The sequence below is a fragment of the Oryctolagus cuniculus genome, chromosome 12 (genome assembly GCF_051225735.1).
Source record: "Oryctolagus cuniculus isolate XC-2025 breed Fujian yellow rabbit chromosome 12, ASM5122573v1, whole genome shotgun sequence".
Lineage (NCBI taxonomy): Eukaryota > Metazoa > Chordata > Mammalia > Lagomorpha > Leporidae > Oryctolagus > Oryctolagus cuniculus.
The window spans coordinates 37,786,830-37,806,165 of record NC_142878.1 but is presented as its reverse complement, the minus strand read 5'-3'; the positions used below and the strand labels follow the sequence as shown (position 1 = coordinate 37,806,165).

The 19,336-nt window shown below is 40.1% G+C and overlaps 1 protein-coding gene across 1 annotated transcript in view; it reads left to right on the top strand.

Moving 5' to 3' along the window:
• Window positions 1-19,336, top strand: part of TTC6 (tetratricopeptide repeat domain 6) — a 225,872-nt gene that overhangs the window by 201,161 nt on the left and 5,375 nt on the right. Inside the window, exons 27-29 of the mRNA XM_008269509.5 lie at window positions 4,011-4,221; window positions 6,642-6,794; window positions 8,007-8,177. Coding sequence (XP_008267731.4) covers window positions 4,011-4,221; window positions 6,642-6,794; window positions 8,007-8,177 — 535 coding nt within the window. The remainder of the gene's footprint in view (window positions 1-4,010; window positions 4,222-6,641; window positions 6,795-8,006; window positions 8,178-19,336) is intronic.

Below are 19,336 nucleotides of genomic sequence, written 5' to 3'. Positions count from 1 at the left end.
GGCCTGGGAAGGCAGTGAAAGATGGCCCAAGTGCTTGGGCTCATGTACTCGTGTGGGAGAATCAAAAGAAGCTCCTGGCTCCCGGCTTCGGATCAGCTCAGCTCCGGCCTTTGCAGTCATTTGGGGAGTGAACCAGCAGATGGAAGACCTCTCTCTCTGTCTCTCCCTCTCCTGTAACTCTACCTCTCAAATGAATAAATAAAATATTTAAAAAAAAGAGAGAGAGAGAGACACTCTGGAGTAACATTTATGAGATGATCAATTCCAGGATAGTTGTTCTGGCTTCCATGTATTCTAGGAAGCAACATGGGAAAAATAGTGATATGTCTATTAGTTTTTGAAACATGCTTAGGAAGTAATGAAAACAATGAAAGGAAGGTAATAGTCTTTATTGGGTGGGGATCTGTGTGCTAGGTGCGCTTCACATGATCTTACCACTCTCAAAACAATCTTGAAAGTTGATATTTTTTAAAGTAGTATTAATTTGCATGTGTAGGCCTTTCTCCTGACTACACTGTTGAAATGTTAGCTCAGGGGCTCCTTTGCACCAACGACAGGTGTATACAGGTGCTGAATGTGTGGTAGGCATGGATTTTGGTAGAGCAGGAATATATTAGATTAAGGCTTACCTTAGTTTGAATCTCAGGTATTTGTGCGAAATCAGCACACTGTTTTCTTTGCCATTTCCTGTGTGCAGACTTTTTGAGGTGTGATTTTTCTTTAATCTGTAAAATATAATTATGATTAGCTTACAGTTGTTGGAAGGATGAAAGCGTTTAGCAGAGTACTTCATAAATAAGCAGTTACTGGAGGTTAGTTCCCTCCTTCTACTAAAAATATTTTACAAAAGCCTAGAGTCTTTCTATGTTCGTAGATATGCATGTGAACATGAGAAATAACTTCATATGCCAAGGAGCAAATATATGATTTCTTTAATGGATCTCACCCTCACCACAAAAAAGTAATTAGGGAGAAGAGTTATTTAGCCACATACATCCACAGTTAATATAAAATGCATTTTCTTTGGTGCCAGCACCTTGGTGCAGTGAATTCAGTCACCGTCTGTAGTGCCCGCATCACATATGTATGCCAGTTTGAGTCCTTGCTGCTCCGCTTCCAATTCATTTCCCTGTTAATGGCTGGGAAAGCTGTAGAAGATGGCCCAAATCATTGGGCCCCTGCACCGACATGGGTGACCTAGAAAAAGCTCCTGGCTCCTGGCTTCTGACCAGCTCAGCTCTGGCCATTGTAGTCATTTGAGGAGTAAACCAGCTGATGGAATCTCTCTCTCTCTCTGTGTCTCTTCTTTCTCTCTGTAACTCTGACTTTCAAATAAATAAATACACTTTAAAATGTGTTTTTTTCTCTCCCTTCCATTCCTTATATCCACAGTGAACTGGGCTGCTTTTATAGAAGATCTAAAGGAAAGACTCTCATGTGATGAGAATTTTGTTTCTTTAATTGTATAAGGAAATACATTAAAAATTCTTTGTTCTCTTTTAAAATGATTCCCTTTTATAATTTTAATTTTTTAGTATTGGTATGACACATTTGGGAAACTTGCTATATAATGCCCCAAATTCTTTGGGGGATCTGTATTTTATTTTTGTGTATATGATCTGTGAGGTTTGGTTTTCTGCTTATTTTCATTTTGTTGTCACATAATCTATTCATGTATTTATGAGGTACAGTATGATAATTCAATACATGTAGATAATATATAATATTGTAATTTGCAATCTCATTGTTCCAATTGTTTATTAATTCTCTGTGTTAGAAATCTTCAGACTCTTGAATGTGAGCCATTCTAACTGGGGTGAGGTGAAACCTCATTGTGGTTTTGATTTGCATTTCCCTGATTGCTAGTGATCCTGAACATTTTTTCGTGTGTTTGTTGGCCATTTGGATTCTTGTCTTCTATTTATTTTTAGGTATATCATACATTCTTGTGGACTACAGCTACAATACTTTGCTGTAAGAATCCACAACTCATTTCTCTGAGCTAAGTATGTGTTGGTACTCATTATCCAACCACTCTCTGTGCCTCTCCCTCATACCATTCCTAGTGTCTCGGGCCTCGTATGCCCCTCTTTTCTATGAGATTTATATTTTTAGCTTCCACAAATGAGTGAGAACATGCAGTATTTGTCTTTCTGTGACTGGCTTATTTCACTTAACATGACATCCTCCAGTTCTGTCTATGTTGCCGCTAATGAGAAGAATTGATTCTTTCTTAAGACCAAATGATATTCCACTGTGTACATACACTGCACCAGTGAAATCTTTGCCACTGTAAGGCAGCAATAGACATGGCAGTGCAGCTCTTGGATATAATAACTCAGTTACCTTTGACTAGCCTGGTAGTGGGAAAGTTGAATTACATGGCAGTTGTATTTTGCTTCTGAGGAAGCTCCATGCTGTTTTCTGTGGACTGTACTAGTTTATATCCATGAACATAGTGTAAGAGTCCCCCGTGCTCCACATTCTTGCCAGCGTTTGTCGCTTTTTTGGTTGTTGTTTTGACAATATCCATTCCAGCTGGGGTGAGATTATATCTCGCTGTGGTTTTGATTTGCATTTTCTTGGTGTTATTGATATTGAACATTTATTCATGTAGTTCTTGGCCATGTGTGTGTCTTATTTTGAGCATTATCTGCTCAGATCATTTGCCTATTTTTAAATTGGATTATTTGTGGTTTTGGTGTTGAACTTGTGTATATATTCTGCATATCACTCCTCTGTTGGAGGAACAGTTGGCAGATTTTTTCTCCCAGGCCCCAGGTTATCTCTTCATTCTACTGATCATTTCCTTCGCTGTGCAGAGGGTTCTAACACTCAGGTCTTGGATCCATGCTGAATTGACTTCTGTATATTATGAAAGCCAGAGATCTAGTGTCATTCTTCTGCCTGTGTTGTGTAAGGAAATATTAAATATAGGTGTTCCTCAGGAGCCATCAGTCTGTGGTTCCAGGGCCACCCCACCCTCATGCGTATGAAAATCTGCAGATGCTCCAGTTCCTTATATATATGTTATAGTGTGCATATATCCTATGCTCATACCCTTGTGTGCTTTAAATCATCTCTAGCTATGTTATAATACCTAATATAGTATGGATGCTGTATTTTGTTTAGGGAATAATGACAGGAAGAAAGTCTCTGCATGTTCAGTACAGACATATTTTTTTCCCAGATATTTTCTACCCATGGATGAGGAATTCATGGGTACAGAAGGCTGACTGAATGAATTTATCTTTTATCTAATTTAAATAGTATATTTCATCAATAATAGCATTTATTTATCTGTATTGATAATTGATAGTTGTTATGAGTAGGTTTAGGAATACCACTCAGACTTTTAGGAAAGAATTTGAAAAAAGAATCCAAGAATAATATCACATCACATTCTGTTTTGAAGATGTCTCTTATTTCTCCTCTTTATTTTTATCAATATCTTTTTTTTTTTTTTTCCAATTTTTTTTTTCCAATTTTTTTTTTTTTTTTTTTTTGACAGGCAGAGTGGACAGTGAGAGAGAGAGACAGAGAGAAAGGTCTTCCTTTTGCCGTTGGTTCACCCTCCAATGGCCGCCGCGGCCGGCGCGCTGCGGCCGGCGCACCGCACCGATCCGATGGCAGGAGCCAGGAGCCAGGTGCTTTTCCTGGTCTCCCATGGGGTGCAGGACCCAAGCACCTGGGCCATCCTCCACTGCACTCCCGGGCCACAGCAGAGGGCTGGCCTGGAAGAGGGGCAACCGGGACAGAATCCGGCGCCCCGACCGGGACTAGAACCCGGTGTGCCGGCGCCGCTAGGCGGAGGATTAGCCTAGTGAGCCGCGGCGCCGGCCAATTTTTATCAATATCTTTTTATCAATATCTCCAAGAACCTGTCACGCTTGTTTAGGTCAATGGATAATAAAAATGAAAAATTTAAAAATAAGAGTATGTGGAAAAGTCATATGTGTGTATATGTCACTAGAGAGTGTCAATTCACCAGTATTTTCATCTGTTTTCAGAATTGAAGAGTTTGAAGAAGCTGTCAATTTCTTTACCCAGGCTCTTAAAATTAACCCACGTTTCCTAGATGCTTACCTTGGACGGGGAAGTTCTTACATGGAATATGGTCAGGAGGAACCCAACAAGCAAGCCCAGAAGGACTTTACGACAGCGTTGCATTTTAACCCAGCATACACAAAAGCCAGAATTAGTTTGGGCTATAATTTACAGGTAATCTTATACAACAGCATCTCAAGCACTGAAAGTGTGTTTTGGACAGAATTTATTTGTTGTTTTACTGACAGGGGAATGAGAGCTGTTTCTTTGGTTATGAGCATTTACCTTTACCCTTAGTTTTAGTAGCAAAGGCAGCAGTGGGGAAACAGCGGTTCATATAGTTACAGGGAGCCTGGATGAGCATTGGACCTAGTATTCTCGCACAATGATGAAATCATTTAATGACACATCTTCCAGAATGCATTCCCATTGCTAAATTGATGCATCACTGTACTTTTTTCTTATCATGGAGTTTATCACCTATTGATTGGATAGACAGACATCAAACAATTAATCACATGAATATTAATTTGATTATAGTCATGGTAAGTGCAACAGAGGGAAAAATAAGTTTTAATGCAACTGTTACAAGTAAACTTAGCTTTGTTTGAAGGGTGAGAGAGAATTTTCTGAGAAGTCAACATTTAAATTGAGATTAAAAGTGATCAGTAATTAGTCAGTGTTAAGAGTTGGGGCTAACATGTAGTAAGTGTTCAACAGAAGGAATTGTCCATTAGAAAGTTATTCAGTGGCTGGCGCCGTGGCTCAATAGGCTAATCCTCTGCCTTGTGGCGCCGGCACACCGGGTTCTCGTCCCAGTTGGGGCGCCGGATTCTGTCCCGGTTGCCCCTCTTCCAGACCAGCTCTCTGCTGTGGCCTGGGAGTGCAGTGGAGGATGGCCCAAGTCCTTGGGCCCTGCACCCGCATGGGAGACCAGGAGAAGCACCTGGCTCCCGGCTTCGGATCAGTGCAGTGTGCTGGCCGCAGTGGCCATTGGAGGGTGACCCACAGTAAAGGAAGACCTTTCTCTCTGTCTCTCTCTCTCTCACTGTCCACTCTGCCTGTCAAAAAAAAAATAATAAATTAAAAAAAAAAAAAAGAAAGTTATTCAAGAAAGAGTGCCCATGTAGATGGAATTTACGGAAAAGGGGAGAGTGGTTTGAAGTCAGCAATGGCTGGAGTTGAAGGTCTTGAGATCCAGTTAAAAAATTAGCATTCATCAGAGAAATGACTTCAACCTTGCATTTAGGAAGATCTTCTGGGTATATGGTAAGTTGAAAAAGGCTAGAAAATCACATGAGTACAAAGGATTGAATCAGTACAGGAAGGCCTGAAAATGGAGAGGTAGGGGCATCAAAATACTCTCCAGGGGAAAGTGACAATTTGTTCAATAAATGCTTACAGATTCCCTTGCTATTTATCCAGCATTTTGGTTATAGAAGTGAGTACAACAGATGTAAGCAGGAACAGATGACAGATATAATCCTATTGTGAGGCTGTTTGCAATTTAATAGCCTGATAATATAACCTCAGTTTGTCTGCTTCCTTGTTTATTCAATGAACTTATCATGACAACGTGGACTTTTAAATGGTTTATCTAAACAGAAAAGATTTGCTCGTCAAGAAACAGGATCTGATTCCCTAAATAGGGATATTTCTTTTTAGTTTTGTGTGAGAGTCACTGAACTGTGCTTCATTAAAGCAAGTAAGCTTCTGAGATTTGTGGAAGTTGGGGTTTGAACCCATAAGAAGAAAGGACAGATCCTCAATTGTGCTGAGTTTATTAAATCATGGTCTTCCTGGGGTGAGGTATTAGGCTTCCAGCTCATCGTCTCTAGGAAATACTCTGACGTTCTCCTATTAACAGTGCCCATCTCTTGACCTTTTGTCTTTTTCCAGTTGGTACTAAGTTTGGTATATACAGATACTTGGTAGATTTATGTCTTCTATGGAATATATATATATACACAAACATATATATACACACACACTCATATATATATACACACACACACACATACATATATACACATATATATCCTAAAATTCCACTTGCTGGTGTGATTTATCAGAATGTATTTTACATCATTAGTTTATTCATTCATTTATTCAGCAATATTTATTTTGTTATGTGTAACTGGAGATTCAGTGCCCAGAAAAATAAATGCAATCCCTGCCTGTGTGTATGGAGCTCATTGTAAATTTTTTGGCCATTGTCAGAAACATAGTTTGGTGTTTCCCATGCTGACCATGATTTTATGTTATCCAAGATGACCATGTGGTTACATTTATCCTAATTAGCTAAAACTGCATCATAAATATTCAGAAGTAATTAGGTAATTGGGTATATTAACTGTATAATCTATAAGGAGGTCTCAAAAAATTCATGGAAAATTGACATTATCTTTTAATTCCATTTTCCCATGAACTTATTAAAGTTCACCTCAACCTGTACTTTCTTGTTTAAAAAACTTTAGATTCAGCACAATATAATATACTTAATAAAGGTTTTATTTGAGTAAGAAAGTAGAATCATAAGCATTTGTCCTGTTATGAACTATTTCCTACCTTATGTAATCAGAAAATTATTTTAGGCCCAAGGAAAATTCCAGAAAGCTTGGAACCACTTCACCATTGCCCTAGAAGTTGATCCAAAGAGCTACCTAGCATATGAAGGAAGAGCTGTGGTCTGTCTCCAGATGGGTAATAATTTTGCTGCAATGCAGGATATTAATGTTGCCATAAAGGTAAAAATCCACTTAGAAGACACTGTTGTTGGCATTGATTAACCCCACCCATGAATAGATTCGATCAAAAATTACCTTTTAAACTTTTTGAAGTGACTTATGGGGAAAATAATGTTTGTCTTTTTCCTTTGTGATTCCTAAGATAAGAAGATATTATGGCTTGCCAAATTTGTAATTAAATATATTTAAAAATTTAAAAGCAAACTCCTGATAAACACTGATTCCTCTCAGTAAATGCAGAATATAGTTTCATGGGAGATCATGCTTTATAATACAAAATGTATATACAACATAAAGTGATACTCTTCATAGGTTTTAAGAAACTACAGAAAGAACAGTATAAAAAGTATAAATCCCAGTTGTTTCCCTTAGCAAGATGGCAAATAAGTCTCATATTTTGAGTGCAATGATGGAAATCCTTCTTCTAGTTTCGGGTTTTGTTTCTGTGGATTTGAATAGGTGTGACATTTGAAATGAGCAAAAGGAAAGAACTGAAAGATAATTGCTACTACAGGGGCCGGCGCTGTGGCATAGGTTAAGCTGCCACCTGCAGTTGCCGGCACCCCACATGGACACTTATTCATGTCCCAGCTGCACCACTTCCCATCCAGCTCTCTGCCTGGGAAAGCAACGTAGGACGGCCCTGGTCTTTTGGCCCCTGCACCCATGTGGGAAACCTGGAAGAGACTCTTGACTCCTGACTTTGGCCTGGCCCAGCTCTGGCAGCTGTGACTATTTGGGGAGTGAGCCAGCAGATGGAAGATCTCTCTGTGTCTCTCTCCCCTTCTATGTCTATATCTCTACTTTTCAAATAAATAAATAAATCTTTTAAAAAAATCAAAGTTAAAATAAATGTGATGCTAAGATTTTTAAAAATTGCTATTACAGAGAACAAAGAAGCATGTTAACTATTCAATTTCATTTCATTTCTTTCTTAGCGTAATTCAACAGATAAGTGTTTCTCCCCTGTGTCTATGACTAGGAAAGGAACTGAGGAAAATACTAAGGTTATTTGTTTTATTGCAACCAAATCAACAAAGTATTGACATTGAACCTACTTTATATTGAGTCCTTCCTACAAAATATTTGCTCTAATGGGATTTTACCTGCCCTATAAAATTACAAGCTTCCCATAACATTCGCTTTTGTAGACATGAAATCAGAGGTAAATACCATACCCAAGTGCTAAACACTCACACTATTATATTGCAGATCAATACTACAGCAGAATACTTAACAAATCGAGGTGTGATTCACGAGCTGATGGGTCAAAAACAGAATGCAATGAAAGACTACCAAGCAGCAATCTCTCTAAACCCTGCATACTCCCTGGCTTACTTCAATGCAGGGAATATCTACTTTCACCACAGGCAATTCTCCCAGGTAATGTGGGTTTTCCTCTAACATTTTCTTTTTGACATTAAATGCTTTCTTTGTTATGTGTAGTTTCAAAATGCAGTCCTTACACCTTAGCTAATAAATCTTTAGTTCTTTTGTAAAGCATTTCCTAGGAATGTTATTATGCATAAGTGTTTATACCTCTGTGAATTTGTTCTCTGCCTCGTCATCAACCCTTCACTACCTGTCTCGTAAACATTTGTCGGTACTTCCTGAGTGTCAGCACCTGCCTTCATAGCTCCATGTCGCCATCTTCCCCTCTAGAATCCTCTGTACTTGCTCCCCATTTAGACTTTGGGTGGGTGAAGGAACCAAGTACTTGATCCATCATCTGTTGCCTCCCCTGCCTAACAGCAGGAAGCTGGATGGAAAAGAGAAAAGGAATTTGATTCCAGGCACTCTGATATGCGACGTGGGCACCTAAGAGGTGGTTTAATCTGCTGTGGCTTAACACTCATCCCTAATATGGCATTCAAATCGGTGGAATGACTTTTATGTTTTCTATATTTTGGAATTTATTGAACTTTAATATGGTCTAGTATAACATCTAAAGAAAATTTCAGGGGCTGGTGCTGTGGTGTGGAGAATAAACCACCACCTGTGATGCTAGCATCCCATATGGATACCTGTTCAAGTCCCAGCTATTCCACTTTCATTCCAGTCCTCTGCTTATGTGGCTGGGCAAGCAGCAGGAGATGGTCCAAGTACTTGGACCCCTGCACCTGTGTGGAAGACCCAGAAGCTCCTGGTTCCTCGCTTTGGATCAACCCAGTTCTGGCTGTTGCAGTCATCTAGGGATGAACTAGCAGATGGAAGACCTCTGTCTCTCTTTATACATATAACTCTGCCTTTCAAATAAGTAAACAACAATAAAAATAAAAAAAGTTCAGTCTTTCCCAAGAAGGGTTTCTACCATCAGAACATAGAGTTAAATCTGTGCTTATGAAATATACCCTAATGGTTACCCATACATTGTCTTTTCCTGGCTCATCTTGGACTGAAAAATATTTATTCAAGTATCTTGTTATTAGTGTGTTCCTGTATGTTTCTCCTTACTTCTCTTGCAATGTCTGCTTTATGAAAATTGCCACTGTATTATCTCATGTACAACCATACTAACTATATATACATTGTGAATTATGGCACTGCAATAATTCTTTGTTTCTTCCAATGCTCTTTGTAATGAATTTTGCTTTGGTGTGGAGATTGTGACTTCTGTTTGCTTTTGCCTGGTCTAACTTTGCCTTTCCTTTAATTTAAAATCATTTGTTTTCAGTATGTCTCTTTTATACTACATAGAGTTTGATTTTGCTCTGAGAACCAACTTGAAAATATTTTTTAATAGGTAAGTTAAGCATATTTGCATTTTTGGCATGATCACTGTATTTACTCTTGGTTCTGTTATTTTATGTAGTATAGAATGTGTTTACGTCTTTTTTTTTTAAAGTATTTTACTGTGTGGTCTGTTTTATTTGATTTTTCCCCAGAAGTTTTCTGAGGTTTAGAAAGACTCATAGTTTTGCTGTTGTGATAACTTTTATAAAAATACCTTTAATACCTGTAGTTCCTTATTTCTTAAGTTTCTTTACTGTGAACAATAAAATTACCCTGTGAGTTCCTCCTCCCTTACTTCTTCCTATCACCCATTATTCAATTTGAGTTAATAGTGTTGTCTTTTTTAGAAAAATGTTTATTCTGATTTCTCCCCATTAAGATGGTGGAGTAGGGAGGGAGCTTGCTACTCAAGTCTAGGAGAAGACAGTTTTAAAAAAGTGGAAAGAGTGCTGTTTCAGGGAAGAATTAGGGAGAAAACAGCAAAAGAGACTCTACACAAATTGGATGAACATTGTGGACCTACATGGAGGGTGTGGATGCAGCAGGGTGTGGACCCCAGCAACCGAAAGCCTCCACATCAGCGTTGGAGAGTGAGGTAAGAACAGACTGCAACATCCCAAACCACTGGCAAAAAAGCTATAGGAAGAACCTAGAGGGAATCCGGCTTGGCACCTCATGGGGAATAGTGTACCTGTGAAACTAGAGGAGAAAAAACAAAAGGGGGTTTTCTCTCTCCCCGATCATCTTGCAAAGGTGTCCTATAACAAGCTGACAGAGAGCAGGCACCATTTTGGACATACTTAACAGCTGAGTCTGCTTGTGTCTGTGCACAGCAACCAGCCTAGTGGAGACTCCTGAGTCTGGTGGGGAAAACAGACAGAAGACTGTGTGCTCATGACTGTGGGAGGCTTGTGTGCTGGGACTGTGAAAACACTGAGGCTGCATGGAAGACTCAGGGTGTGGCTGGGATATTGGACAGTCACTGTGGGAGGCTCCACACAATCAGGGCTCCCTAGTTACCTGGCAAGAGATATTGCTGGGGAATCTGAGCTTACACTGAGGACTGGACAGATCCTTTGTGTGGTCCTTCTGGCAGATCAGATGAATAATATACTCATTGGGGCTAGCGCCCAGGCACTGGTCTCCTTCAAGGAGAGGAGCTAAGCTGAGACTATGCCAACAGACAAGAAGAAGCCTCACCTCTGATTTAAAAAAAAAAAAAAAGATTTACCATGCCAAACCTGGGTGTGTCACCTCAGACATGCTCTCCATCCTGGAGCACTGAACAGAGCTCTCTGGCCAAGCCCACACCTCTAGGTATTATCTGAAAGCAGACAATCCACTAATCTACTCAGACATAGTCCAAAAATAAAAGCTGCCACAGTGAAAAACAAAGAAGAAACCAATGAGAATCTCCACAAATGCTGAATAACAAACACACCAATTCAAGAGATAAGAATAAGGAAGACAACATGATATCCCCAAAAGAATACAACAGTTCAATACCTGATTAAAGATGATGAGATTGAGGAAATGCCAGAAATGGAATTCTAAAAATTGATCGTAAGATTACTTAGAAGTAATCAGAAACAAATGCACAAACTAATGAAATCCATATATGACATGAAAGAAAATTTCTCCCATGAAATTGAGATCTTAAAGAGAAAGCAAAATGAAATCTTGGAAATGAAGAATTCAATAGAACAAATAAAAATGCAATGGAAAGCCTTAACAACAGAATTGGTGAAGCAGAAGAAAGTATATCATGGTTAGAAGACAAATCCCTGAAAATTTTACAGTTAGACCAAACACAAGAAGAAGTTAAAAAAATTTAAAAAAACTGTTGGTAATCTATAGGATATTATCAAATGACCCCACATATGGGTACTAGGAGTTCCTGAAGGTGTGGAAAGAGAGAAAGGATTAGAAGGCCTTTTTAGTGAAATATCTCAGGAAAAGTGCAAAGGAAATCCAAAGTAAAAAATAGGAAAATTTTGGAAAAATGGCAAGGCAAAGTTGTTACTTATCAATAGTCACCTTGTTTATTATTTTTATTTATTTAATTTTATTTTATTTTTGACAGGCAGAGTGGACAGTGAGAGAGAGAGACAGAGAGAAAGGTCTTCCTTTGCCGTTGGTTCACACTCCAATGGCCGCCACGGCCGGCACACCGCGCTGATCCGATGGCAGGAGCCAGGTACTTACCCTGGTCTCCCATGTGGGTTCAGGGCCCAAGGACTTGGACCATCCTCCACTGCACTCCCTGGCCACAGCAGAGAGCTGGTCTGGAAGAGGGGCAACCTGGAAGAGGCTAATCCTCTGCGTTGCAGCACCGGCACACTGGATTCTAGTGAGCCGCGGCGCCGGCCTTTTTTTTTTTTTTTCCAATAGTCACCTTGAATATAAATGACCTTAACTCTGCAGTTTAAAGACACAGACTGATTAAAAAACAAAACCCATCTATTTGCTGCCTACAAGAAACACATCTTACTAACAAAGATGAATTAAAAACTGAAAGTAAAAGGACAGAAAAAGATATTCCATGGTAACAGAAACTAAAAAAGAGTTGGTATAGCCATCCTAATACCAGACCAAAAAGATTTTAACACAGTAACTGTTAAAAGAGACAAACAAGGGCACTATATAATGATCAAGGGATCAATTCAAAAGAAAATGTGACTATTATAAATGTATATGACCTAAATACAGGGCACATGGCTATTTAAAAGAAATGTTAAGGGTTTTAAAGGGAGATATAGAATCAAATACAGTCATAATGGGGGATTTCAATACTCTACTTTCAGCAATGATGATCAACCAGACCCCCCCCCCCAAAAAAAGGAGAGAGAAGACTCAAATCAATAATAGTAGAGATGAAAAAGGAAATGTAACAATAGACACCACAGAAATAAAAAGAATCATCAGCAGTTACTACACGGAATTGTATGCCAACAAATCAGGAAACCTAGAAGAAACGGATAGATTCCTGGGCGCATACAACCTACCTAAATTAAGCCATGAAGACATAGAAAACCTAAACATACCCATAACCAAGGTGGAAATTGAATCAGTATTAAAGACCCTCCCAATAAAGTCAAGTCCAGGATTAGATACCTTCATTGCTGAATTCTACCGGACATTTAAAGAAGAACTAACTCCACTTCTCAAGTTATTCAAAACAATTGAAAGGGAGGGAATACTCCCAAATTCTTTCTATGAAGCCAGCATCATCTTAATTCCCAGACTCAGAAAAGATGCAACAGAGGAAGAGAACTACAGACCAATTTCCCTGATGAACATAGATGCAAAAATCCTCAGCAAAATACAAACCAATCAAAATCCAACAACACATCAGAAGGATCATTCACCAGGACCAAGTAGCATTTATCCCTGGTATGTAAAGGTGGTTCAACATTTGCAAATCAATAAATGTGAAACATCATATTAACAAACTGAAGAACAAAAACCATATGATTATCTCAATAGATGCAGAGAAAGCATTTGATAAAATACAGCAACCTTTCATGATGAAAACTCTAAGCATATTGGGTATAGAAGGAACATTCCTCAAGACAATCAAGGCAATTTATGACTAACCCAGGGCCAGCGTCCTATTGAATGGGGAAAAGTTGGAGGCATTCCCACTGAGATCTGGAATTAGACAAGGATGTCTACTCTTGCCATTGCTATTCAATTTAGTCCTGGAAGTTTTAGCCAGAGCCATTAGATAAGAAAAAGAAATCAAAGGGATTCAAATTGGGAAAGAGGAAGTCAAACTGTCCCTATTTGCAGATGACATATTCTGTATATAGGGGATCCAAAAGATTCCACGAAGAGAATATTAGAACTCATAGAAGAGTTTGGTAAAGTAGCAGGATAGAAAATCAATACACAAAAATCTACAGCCTTTGTATACAGAGACAATGCCACAGCTGAGAAAAAAATCTCTAAGATCAATCCCATTCACAATAGCTACCCCCCAAAAATCAAATACTTTGGAATAAATTTTAACCAGGGATGTCAAAGATCTCTATGATAAGAATTAACAAAACATTTAAGAAAGACACATAAGATACAAAAAAATGAAAAAAATCCATGTTCATGGATTGAAAGAATCAATATCATCAAAATGTTCACTCTTCCAAAAGCAATTTACAGATTCATTGTGATACCAATCAAAATATCAAAAACATTCTTCTCAGATTTAGAAAAAAATTTAAAAAAAATTTAGACTTCGAATAGCTGAATTGATCTGATACAACCAAAACAAAACCAGAGGTATTGCAATACCAGATTTCAAGACATACTACAGGCCGGTGCCGCGGCTCAATAGGCTAATCCTCTGCCTGTGGCGCCGGCACACCAGGTTCTGGTGCCAGTCAGGGCACCAGATTCTGTCCCGGTTGCTCCTCTTCCAGTCCAGCTGTCTGCTTTGGTCCGGTAGTGCAGTGGAGGATTGCTCAATTCTTTGGGCCCTGCACCCGCATGGGAGACCAGGAGAAGCACCTGGCTCCTGGCTTTGGATCAGCATGGTGCTCCAGCCTCAGTGCGCCGGCCACAGCGGCCCTTAGCAGGTAAACCAACGGTGAAGGAAGACCTTTCCCTCTGTCTCTCTCTCTCACTGTCCACTCTGCTTGTCCAAAAAAAAAAAAAAAAAAAAAAAAAGACATACTACAAGGCAGTTATAATCAAAACAGCCTGGTACTAGTATAAAAACAGATGAATATACCAATGGAACAGAATAGAAATGCTTGCTATCAATCCATGTATCTACAACCAACTTATATTTGATCAAAGAGCTGAAATTAATCCCTAGAGCAAGGACAGTCTCTTCAACAAATGGTGCTGGGAAAACTGGATTTCCACCTGCAGAAGCATGAAGCAGACCCCTATCTTACACTTTATACAAAAGTCCATTCAGAATGGATTAGAGGCCTAAATCTATGACCTGTATCATCAAATTATTAGAGAACATTTAGGAAACTTTGTGATATGTTTGCATAGGCAAACCCGAGGCACAGGCAATCAAAGCCACAATTCACAAAGGGATTACATCAAATTGAGAAGCTTCTGTTCTATAAAAGAAGCACTCAGGAAAATGAGGAGATAGTCAACAGAATGGGAGAAATTATTTGCAAACAATGCAACTGATGAAGGATTAATAACCAGAATATATAAAAAGATCAAGAAAGTCCACAACAACAAAACAGACAACCCAGTGAAGAAATGGGCCAAGGATTTAAATGGACATCTTTCAAAAGAGGAAATCCAAACGGCCAACAGAACCATGAAAAAATGCTCAGGATCATAACTGTCAGGGAAATGCAAATCAAAACCACAATGAGGTTTCACCTCACCCCCATTAGAATGACTTTCATACAGAAATCAACAAGCAACAAATGCTGGCGAAGATGTGGGGAAAAAGGTACCCTAATCTATTGTTGGTGGAAATCATGTTTGGAGATACTTCAGAAATCTGAATATAGACCTACCATGTGACCCAGCAATCCCACTCCTCAGAATTTACTCAAGGGAAATAAAATCAGCAAATAAAAGTTATCTGCACCTCCATGTTTATTGCAGCTCAGTTCAGAATAGCTAAGACATGGAATCAACCTAAATGCCCGTCAACTGAAGACTGGATAAAGAAATTATGGGATATGTGCCATATGGAATATTATGCATCAATAAAAAAATGAAATCCAGTCATTTGCAACAATATGGATGAATCTGGAAAACGTCATACTTAGTGAAATAAGCTTGTCCCAAAGGGACAAATACCATATGTTTTCCCTGATTTGTGATAACAGAGCACCTTAAAGGAAATCTGTAGAAGTAATATTGACTCTTTGAGAAGCAATGACTTGAACAGCCCTTGTCTTGACTGTCAAGGTACAGTTCGCTTTTTTTTTTTTTCCCTTAATGGATAATGGGACTGGGAGTGGGAGAGGGATGAACAATTGAGATGGAGTGGGGTTGGGAGGGTGGATGTGGTGGAAGAATCACTATATTCCTAAAGTTGTACTTACGAAATTTGTATTCATTAAATAAAAGGTTTTTTGGGAGAAAAAAAGAAAAATGCTTGTCCTTGTTTTTTTTTAAACATGTCTGTGCTTATGCACCAGCTTTTCATGCAAGCTTACTTTCCATTGTCTTTGTTCTCATAGTTTTTGTGTTTAATTATTCCTACACTGCCAGATAATTCAGTACTTATGTACTTTTGTACCATTATTGCACACTTCATTTTTTATTTTTATTTTTTATTATTTATTTATTTATTTTTGACAGGCAGAGTGGACAGTGAGAGAGAGAGACAGAGAGAAAGGTGTTCCTTTGCCGTTGGTTCATCCTCCAATGGCTGCCGTGGCCGGCGTGCTGCAGCTGGCACATTGCGCTGATCCGATGGCAGGAGCCAGGTGCTTCTCCTGGTCTCCCATGTGGGTGCAGGGCCCAAGGATGTGGGCCATCCTCCACTGCACTCCCTGGCCACAGCAGAGAGCTGGTCTGGAAGAGGGGCAACCGGGACAGAATCCGGCACCCGGACTGGGACTAGAACCCGGTGTGCTGGTGCCACAGGCGGAGGATTAGCCTAGTGAGCCATGGTGCCGGCCTGCACACTTCATTTTTAAAAGAATTTTATTTGTTTATTTGAGAGAGAGCCAGAGCCAGAGACAGGGAGAGACAAAGAGAAAGGTCTGCTGGTTCACTCCCCAAATGTCCCAAATGTCCGAATCAGCCAGAGCCAGGCCCATCTAAAGCCAGGAGACACCAGCTTCCTCTGGGTCTCCCACACAGGTGAGGGGCCATCTTCCACTGCTTCCCCAGGCCATAGCAGAGAGCTTGATTGGAAGAGGAGCAGCCTGGGCACGAGCTGGTGCCCATATGGGATGCCAGTGTTGCAGTTGGAGGCCTAGCACATTCACCACAGCGCTGCCTGGCTATTGTACACTTTAGTTTTATTTCTTCAGTTCAGTGTATTCCTTATCACTGGCCTTTTTGTTACATATTTGTATTTGTCAGAGTCCCCTCCCTGCCAATCTTTTCTTGGTTGTCTGAAATTAGGCCGTGGTAGGATCCTAAGGAAGAGCTCCTGACAGCAAGATTCCTTGAATCTTTTCATGTTGTTAGCTGTTTGCCTGTATGGTTTCTACCTCTAGATGGTGTATACCCTTGACTCCTTTCTTTCTTTCCTTGTCTTGTAAGTGTTGCTTCACTGTTTTTCTCAGAACTTTACACAACTTTTGCCTTCTAAGACGCTGCATTCATTTAAAAAAGTTGTTCTTACTGTTGACATTTTTGAGATCTGTCATCTATGAAATGTCCTCTGCCACCCATTATCATCACCACACCCCTTAGTAAAATGATCTTTGAGGCACTTTTGTGTACTGTGGTTCTGATCTTTTTTTCTGGGCAAATGCAGCCTACTTTTCCCGATTTCATTTCACTCTCCAATCATTCAGTCTCCACATATTTCTGATGTACAAAGGCTCTGAGAACACAGAAATGGACAAGATGGGAAAGGCTTCTTTTCTGAGGTAGCTCTCCTTTTACCAGAGAAAGACATAGGAAAGAAATAAGAAACTATTAAGGAGTAACACATACCTAGTGCAGTCCCATATAAGGAATAGCCAATCAGTGTTAGCACATGGGTGGTGCTGTGTGCAGTTGCCTGGATAGAGTGCATAGGTTCATTCAGGACTAAATCCTGCAGGATAATACCAGAATTTAGCAGTGGAAGAGAGAGAGCATGTTGGAAAGCAGACTGAGAAGGGAACACCAAGTCTGGATGATAGGAAGTAGGATGGTTTAATTTCACCTAGAGAATAAAGTGCTTTTAAAAAAGAAAGGCGTCCCCCTATCAACTGCCACTAAAGAATCAAAAAAAAAAAAAAAAAAAAAAAAAAAAAAAGGAGGATGGTGGAACAGTGGAGACAGAACTTGAATGAAGGGGTTGTGGAGAAAATGTGAGGCAAAGAATTAGAGACAGACAGTGACCATAGAAAATTTGTCTATGAAATTCTTTATGGGAGCCGGTGTTGTGGCACAGTGGATTAAGCCGCCATTTGCAATGTTGGCATCTTGCATTGGAGCACCAAAGTTCCAGAAGCTCTGCTTTCAATCCAGCTTTTTGATAAGACACCTTATCAGAAGATGACCAAGTACTTGGGCCCCTGCCACTCATGTGAGAGACCCAAATGGGATTTCTGGCTCCTGGCTTCAACCTGACCCAACCCAGGCTGTTGTAGCCACTTGGGGAGTGAGCTGGAGGACAGAAGATCTCTGTCTCTCTCACTCTGTCTGTCACTCTGCCTGTCAAATAAATAAATAAGCCTTTAAAAAAATTCTTCTCAGGGGGCCGGCACCATGGCACAGTAGGTTAATCCTCCACCTGTGGCGCCGGCATCCCATATGGGCACCGGTTCTAGTCCCAGCTGCTCCTCTTCCAATCCAACTCTCTGCTGTGGCCTGGGATAGCAGTAGAAGATGGCCCAAGTGCTTGGGCACCTGCACCCACATGGGAGACTGGGAGGAGGCACCTGGCTTCTGGCTTCGGATCAGCGCAGCTCCGGCCATTGCAGCCATTTGGGGAGTGAACCAATGGAAGGAAGACCTTTCTCTCTGTCTCTCACTCTGTCTATAACTCTACCTCTCAAATAAATAAAATCTTAAAAAAAATTCTTCTGTGAATCATAGTAGCTAAATGAAAATGGTAGCCATAATGTGTTTTGAGGATAAAAATTTTATGTTTTCTTTCTTCTTTAAAGATAAGTGACATTGGGCCGGCGCCGCGGCTCACTAGGCTAATCCTCTGCCTAGCGGCGCCGGCACACCGGGTTCTAGTCCCGGTTGGGGCGCCGGATTCTGTCCCGGTTGCCCCTCTTCCAGGCCAGCTCTCTGCTGTGGCCAGGGAGTGCAGTGGAGGATGGCCCAAGTGCTTGGGCCCTGCACCCCATGGGAGACCAGGAAAAGCACCTGGCTCCTGGCTCCTGCCATCGGATCAGCGCGGTGCGGCGGCCGCAGTGTGCCGGCTGCAGCGGCCATTGGAGGGTGAACCAATGGCAAAAGGAAGACCTTTCTCTCTGTCTCTCTCTCTCACTGTCCACTCTGCCTGTCAAAAAAAAAAAAAAAAAAAAATAAATAAATAAATAAATAAATAAAATAAAAAAAAAGATAAGTGACATTGATTCATTCTCCCTTGTTAAAGAGAAGCACCTACTAACAAGTTAGAAGCTGTTGGTGTAGGAGAGTGACAGGAATCATCAGGATAAAAAATCTTCCATTTTTTGATGTTGGAAGCTGTAGGACACCGTCCATTATGTCAAGAGGGATGGCAGAGGGTTTGAACAGAGTTGAATCTAGATAGGTACCTGGGGGGTAGGGATTTCTGTCTATTAGTGATGATAGCTTCTTCAGGAAATATATCACTCACCAGTTCAGAGTAGAAGGAAACATTGAAGAAAGGGGGGACTAGGAGTTTTGAGGAGAAAAGAGAAAATGTGAAGTGATTGTGCCAGAGCCACATAGGGTAGACATATGAGATTGTAGTAACAATATTGTGTCCTCATTTGAGGTTTGTGGTTATGAATTTCAAATGAGACCTTCACTCTTTATTGCTTTGTATACAGTTCTTCCTGCACAGATTAAGACTGCTTTGCATCACTCTATGGTTGTTTCTGTGTTGGTCTCTTGTTTCCTCCATCCAATTAGATTGTCAACCCTTAAGGGGCAGGATCATGCTTTGCCCTCTTCTCCTTACATTTTCTTACCTTATAGAAGCTTCATTTATTCCCATGTCTTAAATTATCTGC